The sequence below is a fragment of the Geospiza fortis genome, unplaced genomic scaffold, assembly GCF_000277835.1.
Source record: "Geospiza fortis unplaced genomic scaffold, GeoFor_1.0 scaffold200, whole genome shotgun sequence".
Lineage (NCBI taxonomy): Eukaryota > Metazoa > Chordata > Aves > Passeriformes > Thraupidae > Geospiza > Geospiza fortis.
In genome coordinates, this window is record NW_005054353.1 from 4808199 (window position 1) to 4825149 (window position 16951).

The 16951-nt window shown below is 36.5% G+C and overlaps 1 protein-coding gene across 1 annotated transcript in view; it reads left to right on the plus strand.

Annotated features, from left to right (window-relative positions):
- The first annotated feature begins 5681 nt into the window (after window positions 1-5681).
- EMC2 (ER membrane protein complex subunit 2) overlaps window positions 5682-16951 on the plus strand; it is a 29871-nt gene continuing 18601 nt past the window's right edge. Inside the window, exons 1-4 of the mRNA XM_014308005.2 lie at window positions 5682-5805; window positions 6451-6515; window positions 10692-10777; window positions 13508-13565. Coding sequence (XP_014163480.1) covers window positions 5694-5805; window positions 6451-6515; window positions 10692-10777; window positions 13508-13565 — 321 coding nt within the window. The 5' untranslated portion in view covers window positions 5682-5693. The remainder of the gene's footprint in view (window positions 5806-6450; window positions 6516-10691; window positions 10778-13507; window positions 13566-16951) is intronic.

The window sequence follows — 16951 nt, forward strand, 5'->3', positions numbered from 1 at the left end:
TCGCCTCCGCTCCGCGGGGACCGGCCCCGCGTCTCCAGGGCGCGGTGGGGCCGCTGCGTCGCCGCTTGCCGGCCTTCTCCCCCTCGGTACAGTGCTTACCAGCAAAATTGGTCTCTTGGCAGGGTCAGCAGTTCGCGTCATAGTTCATCTTTTAGTGAACTGAAAATTTCCTGATACTCTGGTAATGCTCGATCATAAGCATTTATGGGGCAACTTCAAGAAGGTCTGAAGTGACACAAGTTTTGAGAATCCCACCCTCCGGGTCTTTACAACTTTTGCGTCTGTTCGATCAAAATGGTGATTTATTTTTCATATAGCAGTACTGTCTGAGCTTTATTTGACATTCTTAGTGGTTATTTTTTCATAACCGGTATTAACATGTGAGCTCAAGACAGCATTCAGGCCCTATCAGGAATCCTCAGTCTCCTATCAAGAATAAATGAATGGTTTATAGTAACAGTTTTGGCCATAAAGGGGGAACCTTTTGCTATGTACTATGCACTGCAAACATTATAGTATAGAGAAGATAATGCAGAGAGAAGTTGTGTGATCTTGGGTTTTCATTTACATACTATCAATCTGTGAAGAAATAATTGAGTAGTAGAATAATTCCCCAATCATGAATTAATACTTAGTTTGATTTTGTAGCTAACAGGAGTTACATTGGGAAAACCTTAATTAACCATTCTTTTATCTCTCTTGAATTAACGTATAGTACTTGTGAAGCTCAGCTTGGGTGGAGATTGCATAGATCATTACTCGTATTACTGTTGGATTTTCACAGAAGTTGCCCTAAACCACCTTGTGTTGAAAAATTTTCCGGTTTTTATTATTCTTGAGCAGATGTTGTTACAAAATGCAGGGACTTAGTTGTTTGGGGTTTTTTTGTGGGGTTTTTTTGTGGTTTTTTTTTTTTTTTCCCAGTTGTTCTTGGGTATCAATGGCAGAAAAGAGCAATGAGGTTTTTCACAGGGTGGGTAACGCACATGTGGACATCTCTCTGTACATTTAGCCCTAGATTGTTTTGGCCCAGAGTATTGCAGTGTATGCTTGTACTCTAACGTGGAGGCTAGATGAAGGATATTCAAGCATACTGCTGGGCTTGGCTAATTCATACTGAGCTGAGCTTCCTACTCCTAGAAATAACCTTCACATTTTGTTTCCAGGAATTCTGGTTGACAGTTGTGGCATTGTGCTAGGTGTAGAGTTTTGTATACGGGGGGGGTTGAATGAGACATTTCAGAGGACCAGCTTACGAGTTTTATCATATCAACTTCTCAGTCTCTGTAATGTTCATCCAAATGAATAGCTGGTGTGTGTTGGTACAAGGGACTGTCTCCACTTTGGAAGCACGCATTTGAAAAATTCAGTACTTTTTTTTTCTCTATTGCAAGAGGTGAAAAGTAAAGTGATGAAGGAGGCATGCAATAGACCATGCAAAGACTCTTCTTAAAAAAGATAGCTTTTCTCTTTTCTCTGTGTGAGCTTTAACAGATCCTGATGCAATGTAGCTTTTCATAGATGAGGTGATCTAGCAGTGTTGTGACCTAGTTCCTAGCAAAGAACTTGAACACAGTTACAGGAATTTTATGTAGCTCATTTTGAATCTCTTTAAAATGCCTAATTTATGTGAAACTAGGTGTATGGGTCATAGGTCCTTTATATACCCAGGCTTTTCTAAACAAGACTTTTTATACTTATATATTGCTTAAAGATGAGTCTGCGATTCAAGGTTAGGAAAGAACAACATGTAACAAATGAAATGGTCTGTACCTTGCTTTGCTTTTCACTCAGGCTCTTTGAGACAGAGGTAGGAGTTAAATTATTTTAGGTACCTGCATGGTACAGGTGGTTAGGAAAGACAACTGAAAATAACTGTGTTTTCCAGTGTGGAAGCTGTGGTGTTTATTTTTTCTTTCTTTGCTTTGTTGCTATATCTCAAGCTTTAAAGTGTATTTGGAAATCTGTGTAGCAGGAAAACATCTTGTTTAACTTTTTGGTCTTGATCAATACACTTAGATCATCCAATACCACAGAGTGATGTGGTATTGAAAGAGAAGCTTATATGTTGTTGTATAACATGTATCTTACAGTAAAGCTTATTTACTTGAGACAAAGGTGATATGTTGCTCCCCCCTTTTTTTTAACACTGGTTCTAATTATTCTAGAGAAAATGGCATATTTCCTGGTTCCTTCATAAATAAAAGAATTAGAACCTATGTGGAGTGTCAGGAAACCAAAAACTGTAGGTGTAGCCATGGAGTGTGATGTAGTAGGTTTGCACATCACTTGGTACCTGGTGATGTGTGGCCTCTTACTAGGACTTTCTTAATCTATGTAGAACTTTGTAGAATAAATATTTCTCATCTTTTCAGTGATACATTAAAGATGAATTTGTCCCATGAGTGGAAATATTTAAAAAAGCGAACACCTGTGTAACTTCATTTTAGCAGCAGGTTTTGGAGTACACAAGTGTAAAATTAGCACAATCTGCAAACAGGCAGCAGCTCAAGAACTATTAAAATAACAATTGACTTTCACAGAAAATGCATCTGACATATTGTCAGAATTGGACAGAATGAGCCAGGTTTTCTTTTCTTAACCTTGCACAGCAGCATAATGGTGTTAAACACATCACACGCTGCTAAAGGGAAGCAGTGCCTTTCAGCTGTCACTGCTGAGCTTTTTGGGGATCTCTGAATGCTGTCACAGCAATTCTTGTTTCAGTCAATAATTCTCTTAAGTGGTTATCAAAATGAAAAAGAGAAAGGAATGGCATATTCTTTAAACTAGCTTTCTTTTGATATAAATTGAAAAAGTGAAGAAGTATTTTTTTTAGATTTTTATAAGCTCTGAATGCCTCTTGCTTAAGTTCTCTGTAACATTAAATCAGTACTGCTATTTTCTGTATTAAAAATTCCACTCCTTCAATAGTGGCACTTTAAAAGTTTTCATTACCATATTTATTTGAGACTTTTTTCAAGGAACTCTGTCATTTTTGAAAATATCATAAAATGCTTTATAAGATGAAGTTTACCAGTGTGTGTATTTCTTGCAAATATGTGTATGTGGGAACACGTTATATACAAAAAGAGAAAATTCCAAAGGAATTTAAAAACTGGGCACTTCTATCTTTAATGTTAGGTGGCAAACTCTCTTTCTGTGACTTAGAAAAGGAATTCTTATTGAGTTTGTATGTCAAGTCTCTAGGAAATAGGAAACAGTCTAGCATTTAATCTCTGTAATAATCTATGTGCAGTTAACTGTTTCTGATGTGGTTTTGTTGTGTTCTGTGCTCTCTTTGCTTTCTTTTAGCTATTTCTAATTTTCAGTTGTAATCAAAGGGTCAGATCAGTTTACTCTGTGTTTTATATATGGATTTTTGGGATTACAGCAGGCAAAGGTGAGATGCTGATTGTTTGGGTTTTTTTTTAATTGAAGCCCTTTTGACAGCAGAGTTGCCAGGATTAGAGGCGGCATCTGCAGCACCCAGCGTGATGCCTGTGCCCCTGGCTGCACCTGCCAGATGAGGGTGCACAGAGATGGGCTGTGGGTGAAGATTTGGTGTCTGTAACGGAGATATCCATATACAAATGAGCTATGAGGAAATATAATGGCTGTGGGGTCCCTGAGTGACTGCTGTGGTAGCAGCTGTAGACCAAAGTGACATTCTGAAGTTTGCAATTTCTGTCTGCCCCAAAGTGATGATTTCCTTCATTTCATCAGGTGCTTTTAGATATCAAGGACTTGAAAAACATGATCCAATTCATCAGTGAAATTGTAGGTACTTATAGGAGGATTATTTAATATCCGGTTGCTCAGGCCAAATGAGCTGACGCCTTACTGGACGCAAAAATGAAACACAGGTTGTGTCTCTTGGCTTGCGTGGTTTTGGGCGAAAGCAAACAATGTCCCAAGTGCCTCCGTTCCTTAGACCTTGTAACGTTTTGATTTACACTTGCCGTGGGTCGCAATTTAGAAAAACCCAAATCTAAAACAAATGTATCAATTGATCAGCACCAGCCTATAGGTGACAGGAGAAGTTTTAATTAAAACTTGGACGTTTCTTTACCTTACTTTTTTTTTTTCTTCTAAAATCTGTCATTGTGTCTCTCCAGCCCTGTATTATGTCTCCAAGACTCAAGTCATTATTGACACTTTTGATAGATTTCGTAGTAAAAAATTCATTGTTTGACAACATTGTAAAAAGACTTGTACAATTTTACTGCAGTTCTTAGTGCTTTCTTTCTTCTACCTTTTACATAAAATTCAGTATTTCTGAAATCAATAAATGTTTCATTCATCAGCTGATGTTCTATTCTTTGTCGTAGAAGTTTTTTTTCCATTGCTGTAAATGTTGGACTTGTGTGATGAATGGTAGATGTACCTTCTGTTAATACATAATTCAGACACTATTCCATTTGGAATCACACTGGAATGAAGGCATTGATAATTTCCAAGTAAATGAGTGGGTGGAAATCAGACAGCTTATTTATTTTTAGGCGTTTGGCTTGTCAGCTTTTGTGAATGTTTGTGTTCACTCACATTCTTGCCGTCTAACGTTGAATTTCCAGGGACCATCGTATGTCTAGAACCATTCAACTTTGCCCATGCATATGAAATGTAACCCTGTGGTGGTTTTGGTTGAATTTCAAAACGCAAAATGTAGCACAATAGCAGTCTTATGAGCGATCTGAGATCACTTCAGGTAGATGGAGCAACTTTTAGTGCTTAATTTTTAACTGTCATTTACATTAACTCTGTGTTTTGAAGTGCAAGAAAAACTGACAGTGTTTAGATCTATCGCTGTATTTGTTTTTCCAGATGTTGTAAAGTTTTAGAAAAATACTAGCAACAGTTATCCTGGTACCCTCTTATTACTAAAACCACTATCTAGCAATGCAAACTATTTTCCTTAAGTTTTCTCAAAATTTGTTCTTGTGTACAGAACAGCTATACTTATGTAAATGTATGTGCATATAAAATCACATTCTTAGCAATTTCCTGGTCTAGAGGATAAATAAAGCTCAGGCAAGGTAGCGTTCTCTACCTGACTTAATGAATATGTCTGCTCTCTTGGAGATCTTAAATGTACTCTTGAAACAAAAATCTTAATAATAAAAAAAGCTTTCATTTCTACCTTGCCTAGGTAAACAGTGATATTTTTTATATCTTTGGACACTTCCGTGGTGTAGAAAGCCTTCACATCAATGTATACTTTTATTGAAGCTCCCTCCTCTAGGAATGTGTAGATTCCTTTCAGAGTGGAAGTTTTAATGATTTTTCTAAAATTTCAAGTGAAAATTTATCCACCTGTAGCAGAAATACAATTTTAGTGTTCTTTGTAAATGTATGAAACTACTCAGGAGAAATCTCTTGTAGCCTATTTTACCTAAAAATGTATAAATTTTATTATTTATTGGATAAGTAGGTATGCATTTTTTTTACTTCATATGTTACTGTCCCGAGAGACTGCTAGCTTGGAATTTGAATTGATAATGTTAGAGCATGAGCACAGTTTGGGTAATAAGGTTTCAGAGATCTGTTCTCTCGTAATTTTTTAATTTTAGTAGAAGTCACTTTTGTAGATCTGTTGCTCTTTAATCCCAGATATGTGTCTTACCTATCATATGCACATTCAAATGCCATGACTGTCTGAAAATCTCTTTTTTTTTTTCCCTTTGCCCACAGATATGCGTGATAAAATGAGGAAATGGAGGGAAGAAAACTACCGAAACAGTGAACAGATAGTGGATGTTGGAGAAGAGTTAATTAATGAATATGCATCTAAACTTGGAGATGACAGTAAGTAAACAATTACTATTTTAAAAGTTTCCTTGTCTGATTTGGTTTTCTTTTTTCAGTCTGTATTTTAGTTAACAGCCTTTATATGGTCTTCCAGTATGTGCTGATGTTGGTGAAGTGTATATTGCTTTCTTAGTCTAATAGGCTTCCAGAATTCCAAGAGCTTCTTTCTTTCCCAAATGTGGGCTGCAGTGAAAACAGCCCTAAAAATTATGATAGAACTGTTAGCTTGCTATGTTAGTATTTAGACTGCAATGTGAAAACTTCATTTGAAACTGTTACTAAGATATTATTTGCATGATTTTCAGTTCTTCAACACTGTGACAGAAATTAAAACAAGTCCTCACAGGGATCTGTCTAGAACATGGCAGTTATGATGTTGGGAAGAATAGAGAATTAGAGCTTTTTTGCCTTTCAAAATGTCAGAAAGTACTTTGGCACTAAAAGTGCTAAATTGCTTAAATAAGTTGTTGATTAATTCCAGCAGTTTCTTAATTTGTTTGTGTTTCAGCCATGGTTTGTGGGGGTAGAAGAGGAAAAATGTACAGACAGAATTAATTAATCCTGTTTACATGATAGGTGCTTCCTATTATCTTAAACAAACCCCAAACCAATTATCTGCATTTATTGTCTCTTTGTGTCCAGTTTGGATAATTTATGAGCAGGTGATGATCGCTGCCCTGGACTGCAGTCGAGATGATTTGGCATTGGTAAGTTTTCAAGCTGACTTTTCTTTCACACTGAATGTATTCATCCTGTGTGTCTATTCCAGATAGTTTTCTGGAAGTTGCTGCATACTCTGAACTCAACAGCTTGGACTGGTAGAAAGAATATCTATCAAGAAATGCACAGCTTTGAAGAAACTGCCACCACCTACCTCCCCTGAGGCATAACTTTTGTTTAGACAGATCACATCTCTTCCAATAGCCATGAAAATATTTACAGCTATTCTGGTATGGGCTAAAGGTCAAGAATAATAGTGAAGTTGCCATATTGTACAGAGAGTGTTTGTTTATTGAAAACCTCTCAAATTATGTTAGTTTTCTGAATGTTTTGAGGTAAAATGACCCATCTTACATATATTATATGTCATGTTGGCTGCCCTGAAAGAAAGTCATACTGGAGCAGGTCTTCAGGATTAATAAGGAGCTGCACTGCATAGTGTGTAAGGAAAGGCTGGGAGATCTGTGTTAAATCTTAGGAAAGCCAAGAAGGGATTTTTGAATACTGATGGGAAGGAAGGTATAAAGGTGGGCACATATTTTCGTAGGTGTGCAACAAAAGACAAGTGTGAGGCATAAGCTGTAACAAAGGCAATTCCACTTACATATTATGAAAAATTTAGTGAATTCTTTGTGACAAATGGCACATTGAAGCTGTGGAATCTCCTTTGGAAATGCTTAAAAATAGATTGGGATATGGCTCTGCACTTCCTTGGAAATTTGTCTCTGTTTTGAGTGGGGATTTGGAGCAGGTGGCCTCCAAAAGTCCATTGCAATCCAAGTTGTTTGGTGGTTGTTGGTAAAAATATTGTTCATGGATATTTGAGTCATTTTCTATGCAATTTTTTTAAAATTATGTAAATAAGAATTGAGATAGAATTAACTTATTTTGAACTGTAACCTGTTTGTTAAATTAAAAACAAAAAAAGCCACTGAAACAAACAAACAAAACAACCCAGTCAGCTTAGATGATCCTTGAAAGGCAGAATCAGGAAGAGGCAAAAGTTTGTGTTACAGGAAAATGTTAATAATCTTTTCACTGCTCTTTCACAAAACAGTCAGAAGAAAACAGAGGCTTACCTTGTGCTCTGAAAGCCGTCAAGCTTGAGCTTATTCTAAGTAAAAAGCCATTTTCAGGGCTCCAGGTCTTTCACTGCAGCTACTCCTCCAGTTTCTTGTTCTCCATCAGATGACAAAATACCTCATAAAATCTTTGAGGTTTGTGTGATGTCATTTGGGTAAAACTTAATTCAAGGGGGGGTGAAGATAGGCAGAACTAGATAGGATTATCTGGCTATATATATGCATGTTGAAATGGAATGTGCTGGAAAATGTAGTATAAGACTTTGAACTTGTGAACCCACTGAACTTCCCTCTCTTTTGTCCCTCAGAAGAAAATACTGTTGTAGTATAGCTGTTTGTTTAAACAAAAAGAAATAGACTTACTGTTTAAATAAATACATTTTTGTGTCCTGATTTATATGTAAAACAGATTTGGTCTTTATTTTCAGGGTCTCTTAAAGAAGACTTTCACAAAATTGTTGACGGAGCCAGTGTTGAAAGATCAGTTGTGAAACGTTCTTTGTTTTTACTAACCCTAGCAGGGAGTTTAAATTTCAGTGTCTGCCCTTTAAGGAATATTGCTTGAGATGAGAGAATGCAACATTTTGTATGCAGCTTGGAAATGAGATTAAAAGCATAGGTGGAAACTTAGAGGATTTTTTAAAAATTTGATTGATTTATAATAAATAAGTAGTTAGTTCAAACAAGTTAACATAATCTGTGGCATTTTACTAGGGCTGTAGCTCCAAAGTAGACAAACAGCTTTAGCTCTTCTGTTTTTATAGCAGTGAAAGTTTGACAGCTGGGATGCATTTTGCTTGGGGGGATAGGTATTGTCTACTCCAAATGAGAAGCTGAGGTAGTTTTCAGAGTAATTTCTCTGACTTTCGTCTTTTGTTTTTCTTTCCTTAATTATTACTTTGTCCTTTCTGTCCTGCACCAAAAACCCACGTGCAATCCATGCCCCTGCTGTAGCCAGCCAGTTGATTCATACAGGTGGTTTAGTGCAATCACCTAATGTTGGCAGCACTTGCATTACCAGTGTTTTACCTGCTGAAGTCCAGGTTTGTATTTCTCTGCCTTTGTCTGATGTTTAAAAAGTCAGAAAGCAAGTGAAGTGCAAGTTGAAATTTCACATGCAAATTGTGTTTGCCATTGTAACTGAGAGAATTCTGAGAGAATATCACAAGTAGATTACTGACATGGTGCAAAACCAGTCCTCAATAAAATAAATTATTATGGGGATTACAAGTCCCAGTTTAAAAAGAGGACATTCAGTGCTGCGGAGTCCAGAACATTTTGAAGATCTAGCTGGTGTAGTTTATTCATGTGCTTTTGGTTTTATCAGTGTTACAGTGAGTTGTTCATGACTTTCCTACAACTTTTCCTGTCATTTTATTGTGTCTGATAGCTTAATCTACAGTTTATTTTGGCCTCTGGACTGCTGTGTTCAATTGAGTAATGGTTGTGTAGTGAGATCTAATGTGAACAGTTCTCATCTTGCATTACTCCTGCACTTGAGCACTACTTTCATATTGTCAGTGAGGATTTTTTAGATGTAAAAGTCCATCTACAGATTGTGGACTTCAGTATTGTAAATGTTATAATTTTTTTATTTGTACTTTTTTTGGAGAAAAATAGTACATGTGTTTATAAAAATCACTGTCCTTCAGGGTTCACTGATCACTAGACCACAGGATGGATTTATTGTATGCAAAAGTTCTTTTTAAAGTCTACAAGGTTGTCAGGGTTTTAAAAGCTGGACTGAATCTACTTTTCTGGAGTTTTATGTAAATTTTTCTGTCTCTTAAGAATGGTCAGAGATTAGTTCTGTCATCGTGTAACATGCTGCTAGGTACATGTAGTTTTTTATAACTAGAGCAACAGCAGTTCACCTAGACGTCACTCAAAGTGCCAGAAAGCAATTTCAATGCTAAACCTGAGCCTTTCTATGTGAAATTGCATTGTAAGAATCTTGGTTCTTTGCAAATTAAGTTGATTGTGATGAAAGTAGTCTGTTCTTGCTTGAGGCTAAGCATCACAACTTTGGTCACTGTTGCTTTTCTCCTATTTCTTAGCATCTGGGAGAGGGTGAGAGTATTCCTCTTGGATGTGCTTTAGCAACCTGTTTATCTACAAAAACAAAGAGGGATCCTACTGATTGCTACTGATTTGTACTTTGTCCTTTGACAGTGGATTTGATGAGATGGAGCAGATTAGGTAGATAGGCCTCTGCTAGAACCTTATGTCTGAAGAACAAGTTTTTAAGTTGTGTTGCATAAATAAGTGCCTGGAAGAGGATTCAGTATGAAGCTTTTGACGTGGTGCACAGCACTGGTCTGTTTTGAAAGCCTGTGGACTGCCCTGCCTCCCACTGTCATGAGTCAGCTAGGAACTTCACAATGCTATTTAGCCACATACGTGATATGGTTATGAGTTAGCTTGCTGTGGGGAAGTTGTGACTCAGTCCCTCTACCAAACGTCCTCTGCTAATCTAGAAAAATCTGCCTGGGATGAATTCTTTTTATCCAGCCCAGGTGTCTCATTGATTTCAGGAGTTAAAACTTATGCCTTGTCTGCCAGCAGACTGTACCCAAGCCAGTGGCAAACATTTTCTTTGGATTTCAAAGTTTTATTTTAAAAATAAACACAGAGCATTGTGTTAGTATAGTTTGTTCCATTGTGAAATATCCATTTATTAAAGAAGTATCACTTAAGCTCTCACTGTCTTTGTTTTTTTTACTGTCTTGTGTTACTGTGGGGCAACTAAATAGAATTCAAGTTTTAGTAGTGTCAGAGCTTTTAGTAGGTGAGTGTAATTTTCTGGGCAAATAACTATTTCCAAGGGGGCCTGACAATCTAATGCCATGTATGGAAGATACTTCTTAAAATCAGTCATCTAAAAGACAGAATTTCAGTTTCCAGCCTTCTTTTTGTCAATGCATTTTATTGCTTGTTTTAAAAATTGATATTTACTTTTACTCATAACTGGCATGGCAGGTAGTTGAATTATGAGTGAAGGCCTTTTTTTCTGTTTTTTTCTTCTTCTAGCTTCTGTGAAGATAATTATATTCACAATAGTATTTCTGGTTCTTTGTCTAGTTTTGTCTTCAGGAACTGAGGCGGCAGTTTCCTGGGAGCCACAGAGTTAAACGATTAACTGGAATGAGATTTGAAGCCATGGAAAGGTAAAACCTGAATTTTAAAAAATGTACTTTCTGTCTGAAAAAACTGTTTGCTCTTTCTTAAAAAAGCATTCAGCCATTGCAAAATGGCAAAATAATGCTGGGCAGTTTCTTTATAGGAAATAACAATGTCCATGATCATATTAAGATTTTTAGACATTTTTTTACCTGCATTTTTGGACGTACTGTGCAGTGTTTCATTTTTGCAATCTTCCCATCAGAGATCATAGATCAGAAGGATCTCTTACTTCACAGCATAAGCCATTATACACTAGAACACTGCGCAGTTTTTTGGCAAATTCTGTGAGGCCTAGGTTTCATCTCAGAGAGCTAGGGCAGCATATGAAAATCAGTGCCACTGTTTTTTTTTTTGCTTCAGCTGTTTCTTCTCTACTCCTGATTACTGCAGGGTGCAGCTCTTTACCCTTGTTTCCTGAGTGTGGGTAACTGAACTTAAAAAGGATTAAATCTATAGAGTTTGTTATAGAAACAAATCAAAAAACAAATGGAATAGAATGGCTGAACATAAAATTCAGACTGACCTTTTTGAAATATCATGTAGAAGGGTTATACTAAGTTCAACAGACATTACTAAATAATTAACAGATCAAAACTTTGCAGCTTTCCAAATGAATGACCTCAGGACTTGAGGATTAACTTTGTTGTACACGCTTCTCCTTGGATACATCTTTGTTGTCAACATTCTGTTCTATTGCGCTTGTCTTGGGTGTTAAGAATGACTTCCAGTGCATTTGAATGGTAGGAAATCTGTTCCATGCCACATTTTGCACAAAGTTGGTGAGTTTGGAGCCTTTTGGCCATCTTGATAAAAAGGAATTGGAAGTACAGCCTAAATGCTTTTTTAAAAGGTACTTACTTAGCATATGTTCTTCATCCATTACATTCTTGCAAAATTAGCTTTGAAAATGGTATTTGATATGAAACACTGATAAATGTCCATTGCTTGGATCAACGAGAATGAATAAATGGACTCCATTCGCAGGAGCTGTCTCAGGGCACCAGATGCTCTGTTTCACACTGACTTTATATAAGGTGCGTATTTTTGAAGAATTTCCATTAAACTTAGCTCTCTTTTCTTCATTTTGTATAGGGTAGGAAGACAGAGAATTACAGCAGTTTTTCCCCCTTCCCAAAACCTATTCAGAAGTACAATGGATCATAATTCCTTCAGGCTTGTGTGTCTGCATTAAAGATGTTACTGTATGGGACCTGGTCTTTGTGGGAGATAACTGCTGCACAAACATCATGTGTGCTTTCAGCAATGAAGCAGTATTGAGATCAGAGTATCAAGGAGCAGAGAAAGTAACAAAACCCGAAGTTTCATGTCCATAGGTTTTCTCTAGAAGCAGAAAGAGGCTTCAGCTTGGGGTTGTTTTGAACAGAAACACATCTGCAGGTGCTCTAAGCCTTGCCCCAGAGGAGGGTGTCTGTCTCCCCCGACTTAAAAAGAAAGATTTAGGCTGCAGGCGTCATGTTTCACTTCAATTGAAGTGAATTTACTAAATTCTAAGTGACTTGTAGGATCTAGGGAGGATCCTGCTTTCCCCAACAGGAAAGGAAACAGTGAAGACCATCCCCATAGACTGGGACATCCCTGTAGACACTTGCTAATAAAAAGAAGTGGTTCTGGGACTTCACCATGTAAAGCTGGGATTATGGCCATCAGATTCAGTCTTCTAAATGCATTTGACAAAGCAGCAACTAACAGAGAAGACAAATTCAGCATTTTAAAGCACGTCTGCTCAAGTCTGCAGCAGGTGCCTTCTGCTAATTTCTGCTTTTATGCTTCCTTTCACAGTAGTTCCTATACCTTAGGGTAGCTGAAGTGGACAGCTGAGCTCTGGTAGTGTCAGCAGTGCTTAGGGAACAGTGCAAGTATGTGAATGAGTGCCTAAGATGATGTCTAAGGAATGTGGAGCATCAGAAGTCAATCAGTAGTATTTCTGACAAACTGCTTGTCAAACTACACATGAAGACACAATGTATGCCCTAGTTCTGTGGCAGTAGCACAACAGCTATGTAGTGAAATGTGGTTTGAATTGAATTATTTCATTTATTGGGACCATGTACACACCTGACTGAACACACAGAGCTGTTTCCCAGAAGGTTTGAGGGTTTGAAGTGCTTATAGTATCGAAGTAACCTGTTTCAAGCACACTTCAGATAGCAGAATTAATTTGCTTCAGATAGCAAATAATAAAAATGGGAAATGGTGGAAAATATTTTCTGTTAAGATTTATGTTATAATCTGTGGTAGACTCCTATAGGAATCTTCCCAGTTTCCTGTATGCAACTACTTATACTTTTTAAAGTCACAACAGAAGGAACTTTACATGAAGTTTTAAGTTACAACAATGAAGTGGAATGTCATTATTTTGGATGGCTTTTCAAGTTTTGGAGTTTCTGTTTCTTGGGAGATGTGACAGGAGGAGTAGGGATGTGATGGTTGAACCTGTTCAGTAGACATCAAGAGTTGCTGCTGAAACAGTATTTCATGAAGCAATTTCCATGTTTTCCTTAATTGGTGACAAAAATACTGCTGTTTATACTAAACACTCTCAAAATAATTTTCTATAGATATAGTTTGCTTAGTATATGTATATTATATTTCAGTACAAAAAATGCAGGAGGGTTATTAGCTATTGCAGGGAGAGTCAAAACATCAGAAGTTCTGTATTAGCAGAAATAAATGTGAATGATTTCTTTGTACAGGTATGATGATGCTATCCAGTTATACGACAGAATTTTACAGGAAGATTCAACTAATACAGTAAGTTTAAAAGATAATTCTAAACTGCACTGATGTGTTGTTTGAGATTGTGACTATATTTTCTGTTTCAGTGTTGGAAAATGTATCTGTATTGCTGTATTTGTTTCCTTTAGTTTTCTGTTAAAATAACCAATGTTACCATTTCATGATGGGAAGATTGATCTAATACCTTCTTAAACACTGACTTTAGGAGACAGATTATAACTAGTGGTCTTTGCAGAGATCTTAGTAGTGTTTAGAGCTGGGCCTTTCAACTCTTTCATTTCCCAGAATATAGAGTATTTACAAGACTAATATAGCCTGTCATGTCTTCTGTGCTTCTGTGCGTAATCTTACTTAAGGATTAACTATTAATACAGTCAGGTAGTGCTTGTATAGCAGTTATTTTGATTCGTGTCTGGGACATTTTACTAGCTCTTGAATCAAAATGCATAAAGCATGCCAATTGTATAAAACAAAATGTGAGACAGACTGTACTGTTCTTCTAAGCATTTTTTGAATACTGTTTGTAAAAGCCACTGTGAGCTATTAGCTGCCAAAATAGAAGTCTAGAGAAACTCGTAGCAATATATTTTCATTGATGTTTTTTCCCTCAAGGATAAAACTTGAATTATGAAAAAACTATGGAGTTTCAGATTTTTATAATATAGATATTTACTGGAAAATAAAAAAAATATTATTAATCATTGAGGGTGTGTTACTTGGTTTTGAGGAGCTGTCTGTTGGGTAAACTTCTGGGTAAATCTAATACTTGGGCTATTTCAGATGTTTTGGCAATCTCATGTTAATCTTCCTAGGTGTCTGTTGAACCTCTACCTTTCCTTGGTCAGCTTATTTTATGTGCTTTGCTATTCAGGAGGGGAAAATCCACAGAAACATTTTAAGCACTTGGACAAGAGTGATAGGCTGGAGTCTGTCTGTTAGCAGTGCTAGAACTCACAGATTTTGTGCAAGGGTGAAAGGAACTACTTCAGTTCTTCACTGTTCTTTTTCACTCTCCCTGAAATAGTAGAGCTCAGTAAGTTTTAAGCACAAGATGCATAGGTGTCCATAGTAAATGGTGAATTTTATCACTGCATGGCCCAGACAGTTTGACATGAAATCTTCAGAGTTGTGTTGGACCAACGTGGAACCCATTTGCAGTGAAATCACAGAATGGGTCACCTTGGTACATGTTTTATGACCTTTTGCTGACACCAGTGGAAAATGGAGCACCATATTACAGTGACTTTTATGGACCATAGATGTTTGAAGTATACATTTTTGGCAGTTTTACTTTTTGCTCATCTCAACATGGGTAACATCATCTGAGATTTTTGTTGGATGGCATTACAAAACAAAATTATATTTAAATAAGTAAAATGCATGATTGTTCCTTTATTTGAATTTTCTCCATAACCAAATCATAAAGATCCATAAACTTGTAATATTTAGAAGCAGATGTTGTAAATATTAGAACAGTTGTGTGGTTGAAGTTCTTAATTCTAATAATAGAATTGGAGAATGTTAAATGCAAAGGAAAGTTCCTTGCTATATGACTAGAATTGGTTGGGAAACGCTTGCATGCCAAGAGTGAAAGTTAAGTAAAAAGTTTTGGTAAGTTGTCATGTGTAGATTTCTTTGTGTCATTTACCTGTTAATTATTTCCATGCGCACATGTGGCTGGTGTACAAAAATAAATATTTCAAGATTTTACAAAAGCAACTGTTGCTGAGTTTGTCTTGACATTCACCTAACTTCATAGAAATTTCTTGTGGTCTGCTGACACATGGAGTTGCTTATATGCGTTAAATGTTTCGGCAAGTGCTTTAAGTGAAATGTAGACATTTGTTCACACAAATCATGTAAAAATCATAGCTTGCATTGACTGATCAAAAGGTAGCATATTTCCAAAAAATTACTTCTTTTAGACGCATAGCAGAATTTTCCATTATAAAAAGTAATGTTTGAACTCAAATTATGCAATGGACATTTACACTTTCATGTGAAATTTTGTTGCTGAAATTACATTAACAGTAATTACTTAATTTCTTAGGATAGAATTCAAAATAGTCTTTATTTTTTTAAAATTGGATCATCTCTAAGTTTTCTCTCATTCTGCACTTACTTTCTGAAAAGGATGACTCATTTGACAATGGAACAGTGTTAATGTCACCTCAGAGATTTTATTTCATTTTTCAAAGCATGTAGATGTTGAGTCATAGTCTCTTTTCTAAAGACTTTAATGAATGAAATGTGACTCTTGTGAAATGCATAGCTTGCATACATTTCAGTAGGGTGAGAATTAGAATCTTTTCCATTCTTGTCTGTTTTGGTTGAAATGATGGCGTGTTAGAGGTCAAGCTGACAGATTCCTCTTACTAAGGCTGCGTATTATATTCTATCATAGGACTCTTTTATTAATTAAAATTTCATGTGGTGTCCAATTGAAAATGTTTATAGTGATGCAGAACATTGACTGATTTGTTTGTAGATCTTCAGATAAAATGCTTATTCTGTTTCTCAGAACAAAATAAAAGAGAGTTATTGGTTTTTTTAGTAGTGTTGGTAGAAAGGGTTTTTTTGTTTGTTTTTCCTCTTTATGTATTTCATTGAGAAATCCTTATCCTACTCTGCTTTGGAGGAAAACCTTTTAGTTAGCTAAATATTTTTAATCAGTTGGGCTCTTTTTGAGGTGGTCTGTTCAGCAGAGCAGAGAATAGATGAGAAAGGAAATTGGTTTCATGTATTCAAGACTTAGATTGGAGGCTAACCTGCTCCTGTCGACCTATTACACCTGCAGTTTCTCTTGATTATTCAGCTCAACCATCAAGAAGATTGCAGAGCACTTGGTCAACACCAGGGGAAAATGAGGAAATGAGATAAGGCACAAAGTTCTACCTTAATTCTAATCCGTAGAATCTGGAGTCTTTATTAGGATAATTCTTCAGCTGTTTTTCTTGACACTTTTTCAACCAAGCTTTTCATGCAAGTCACTCTGTCTGCTTCCTTAGCTTAGAACATAGTGGATAGTCTCATTACCATCATGGATTTAGTAATATAATTGTGTGAATGAAGAATTTAAAATTTTTGTAGTAAGGCAGTGTTCTCATCAACTCTATTGTTTATAGGAGCGGGCAGGAACAAGTGTAAGCTTATGGTCACATGCCGTTACCCTTTATCTTATTATTTTGAGATTCTTTTTGTAGATGAGCTGGACATATTTCAGAAGAGGCAGAGAGGCAGAGGAGGTGGTTGAAGACCTCTGGAAATCCAGAATACTGGAAGGATTCAGAGCAGTATCTTAGTACTTAGTGTCGTGTAAATAGAAAGCAGTTATATACCATGAATATCTGAGTGCATCTCTTTCTGTGACTGTGCATTACTGCCATCTAGACTGTCTAGGT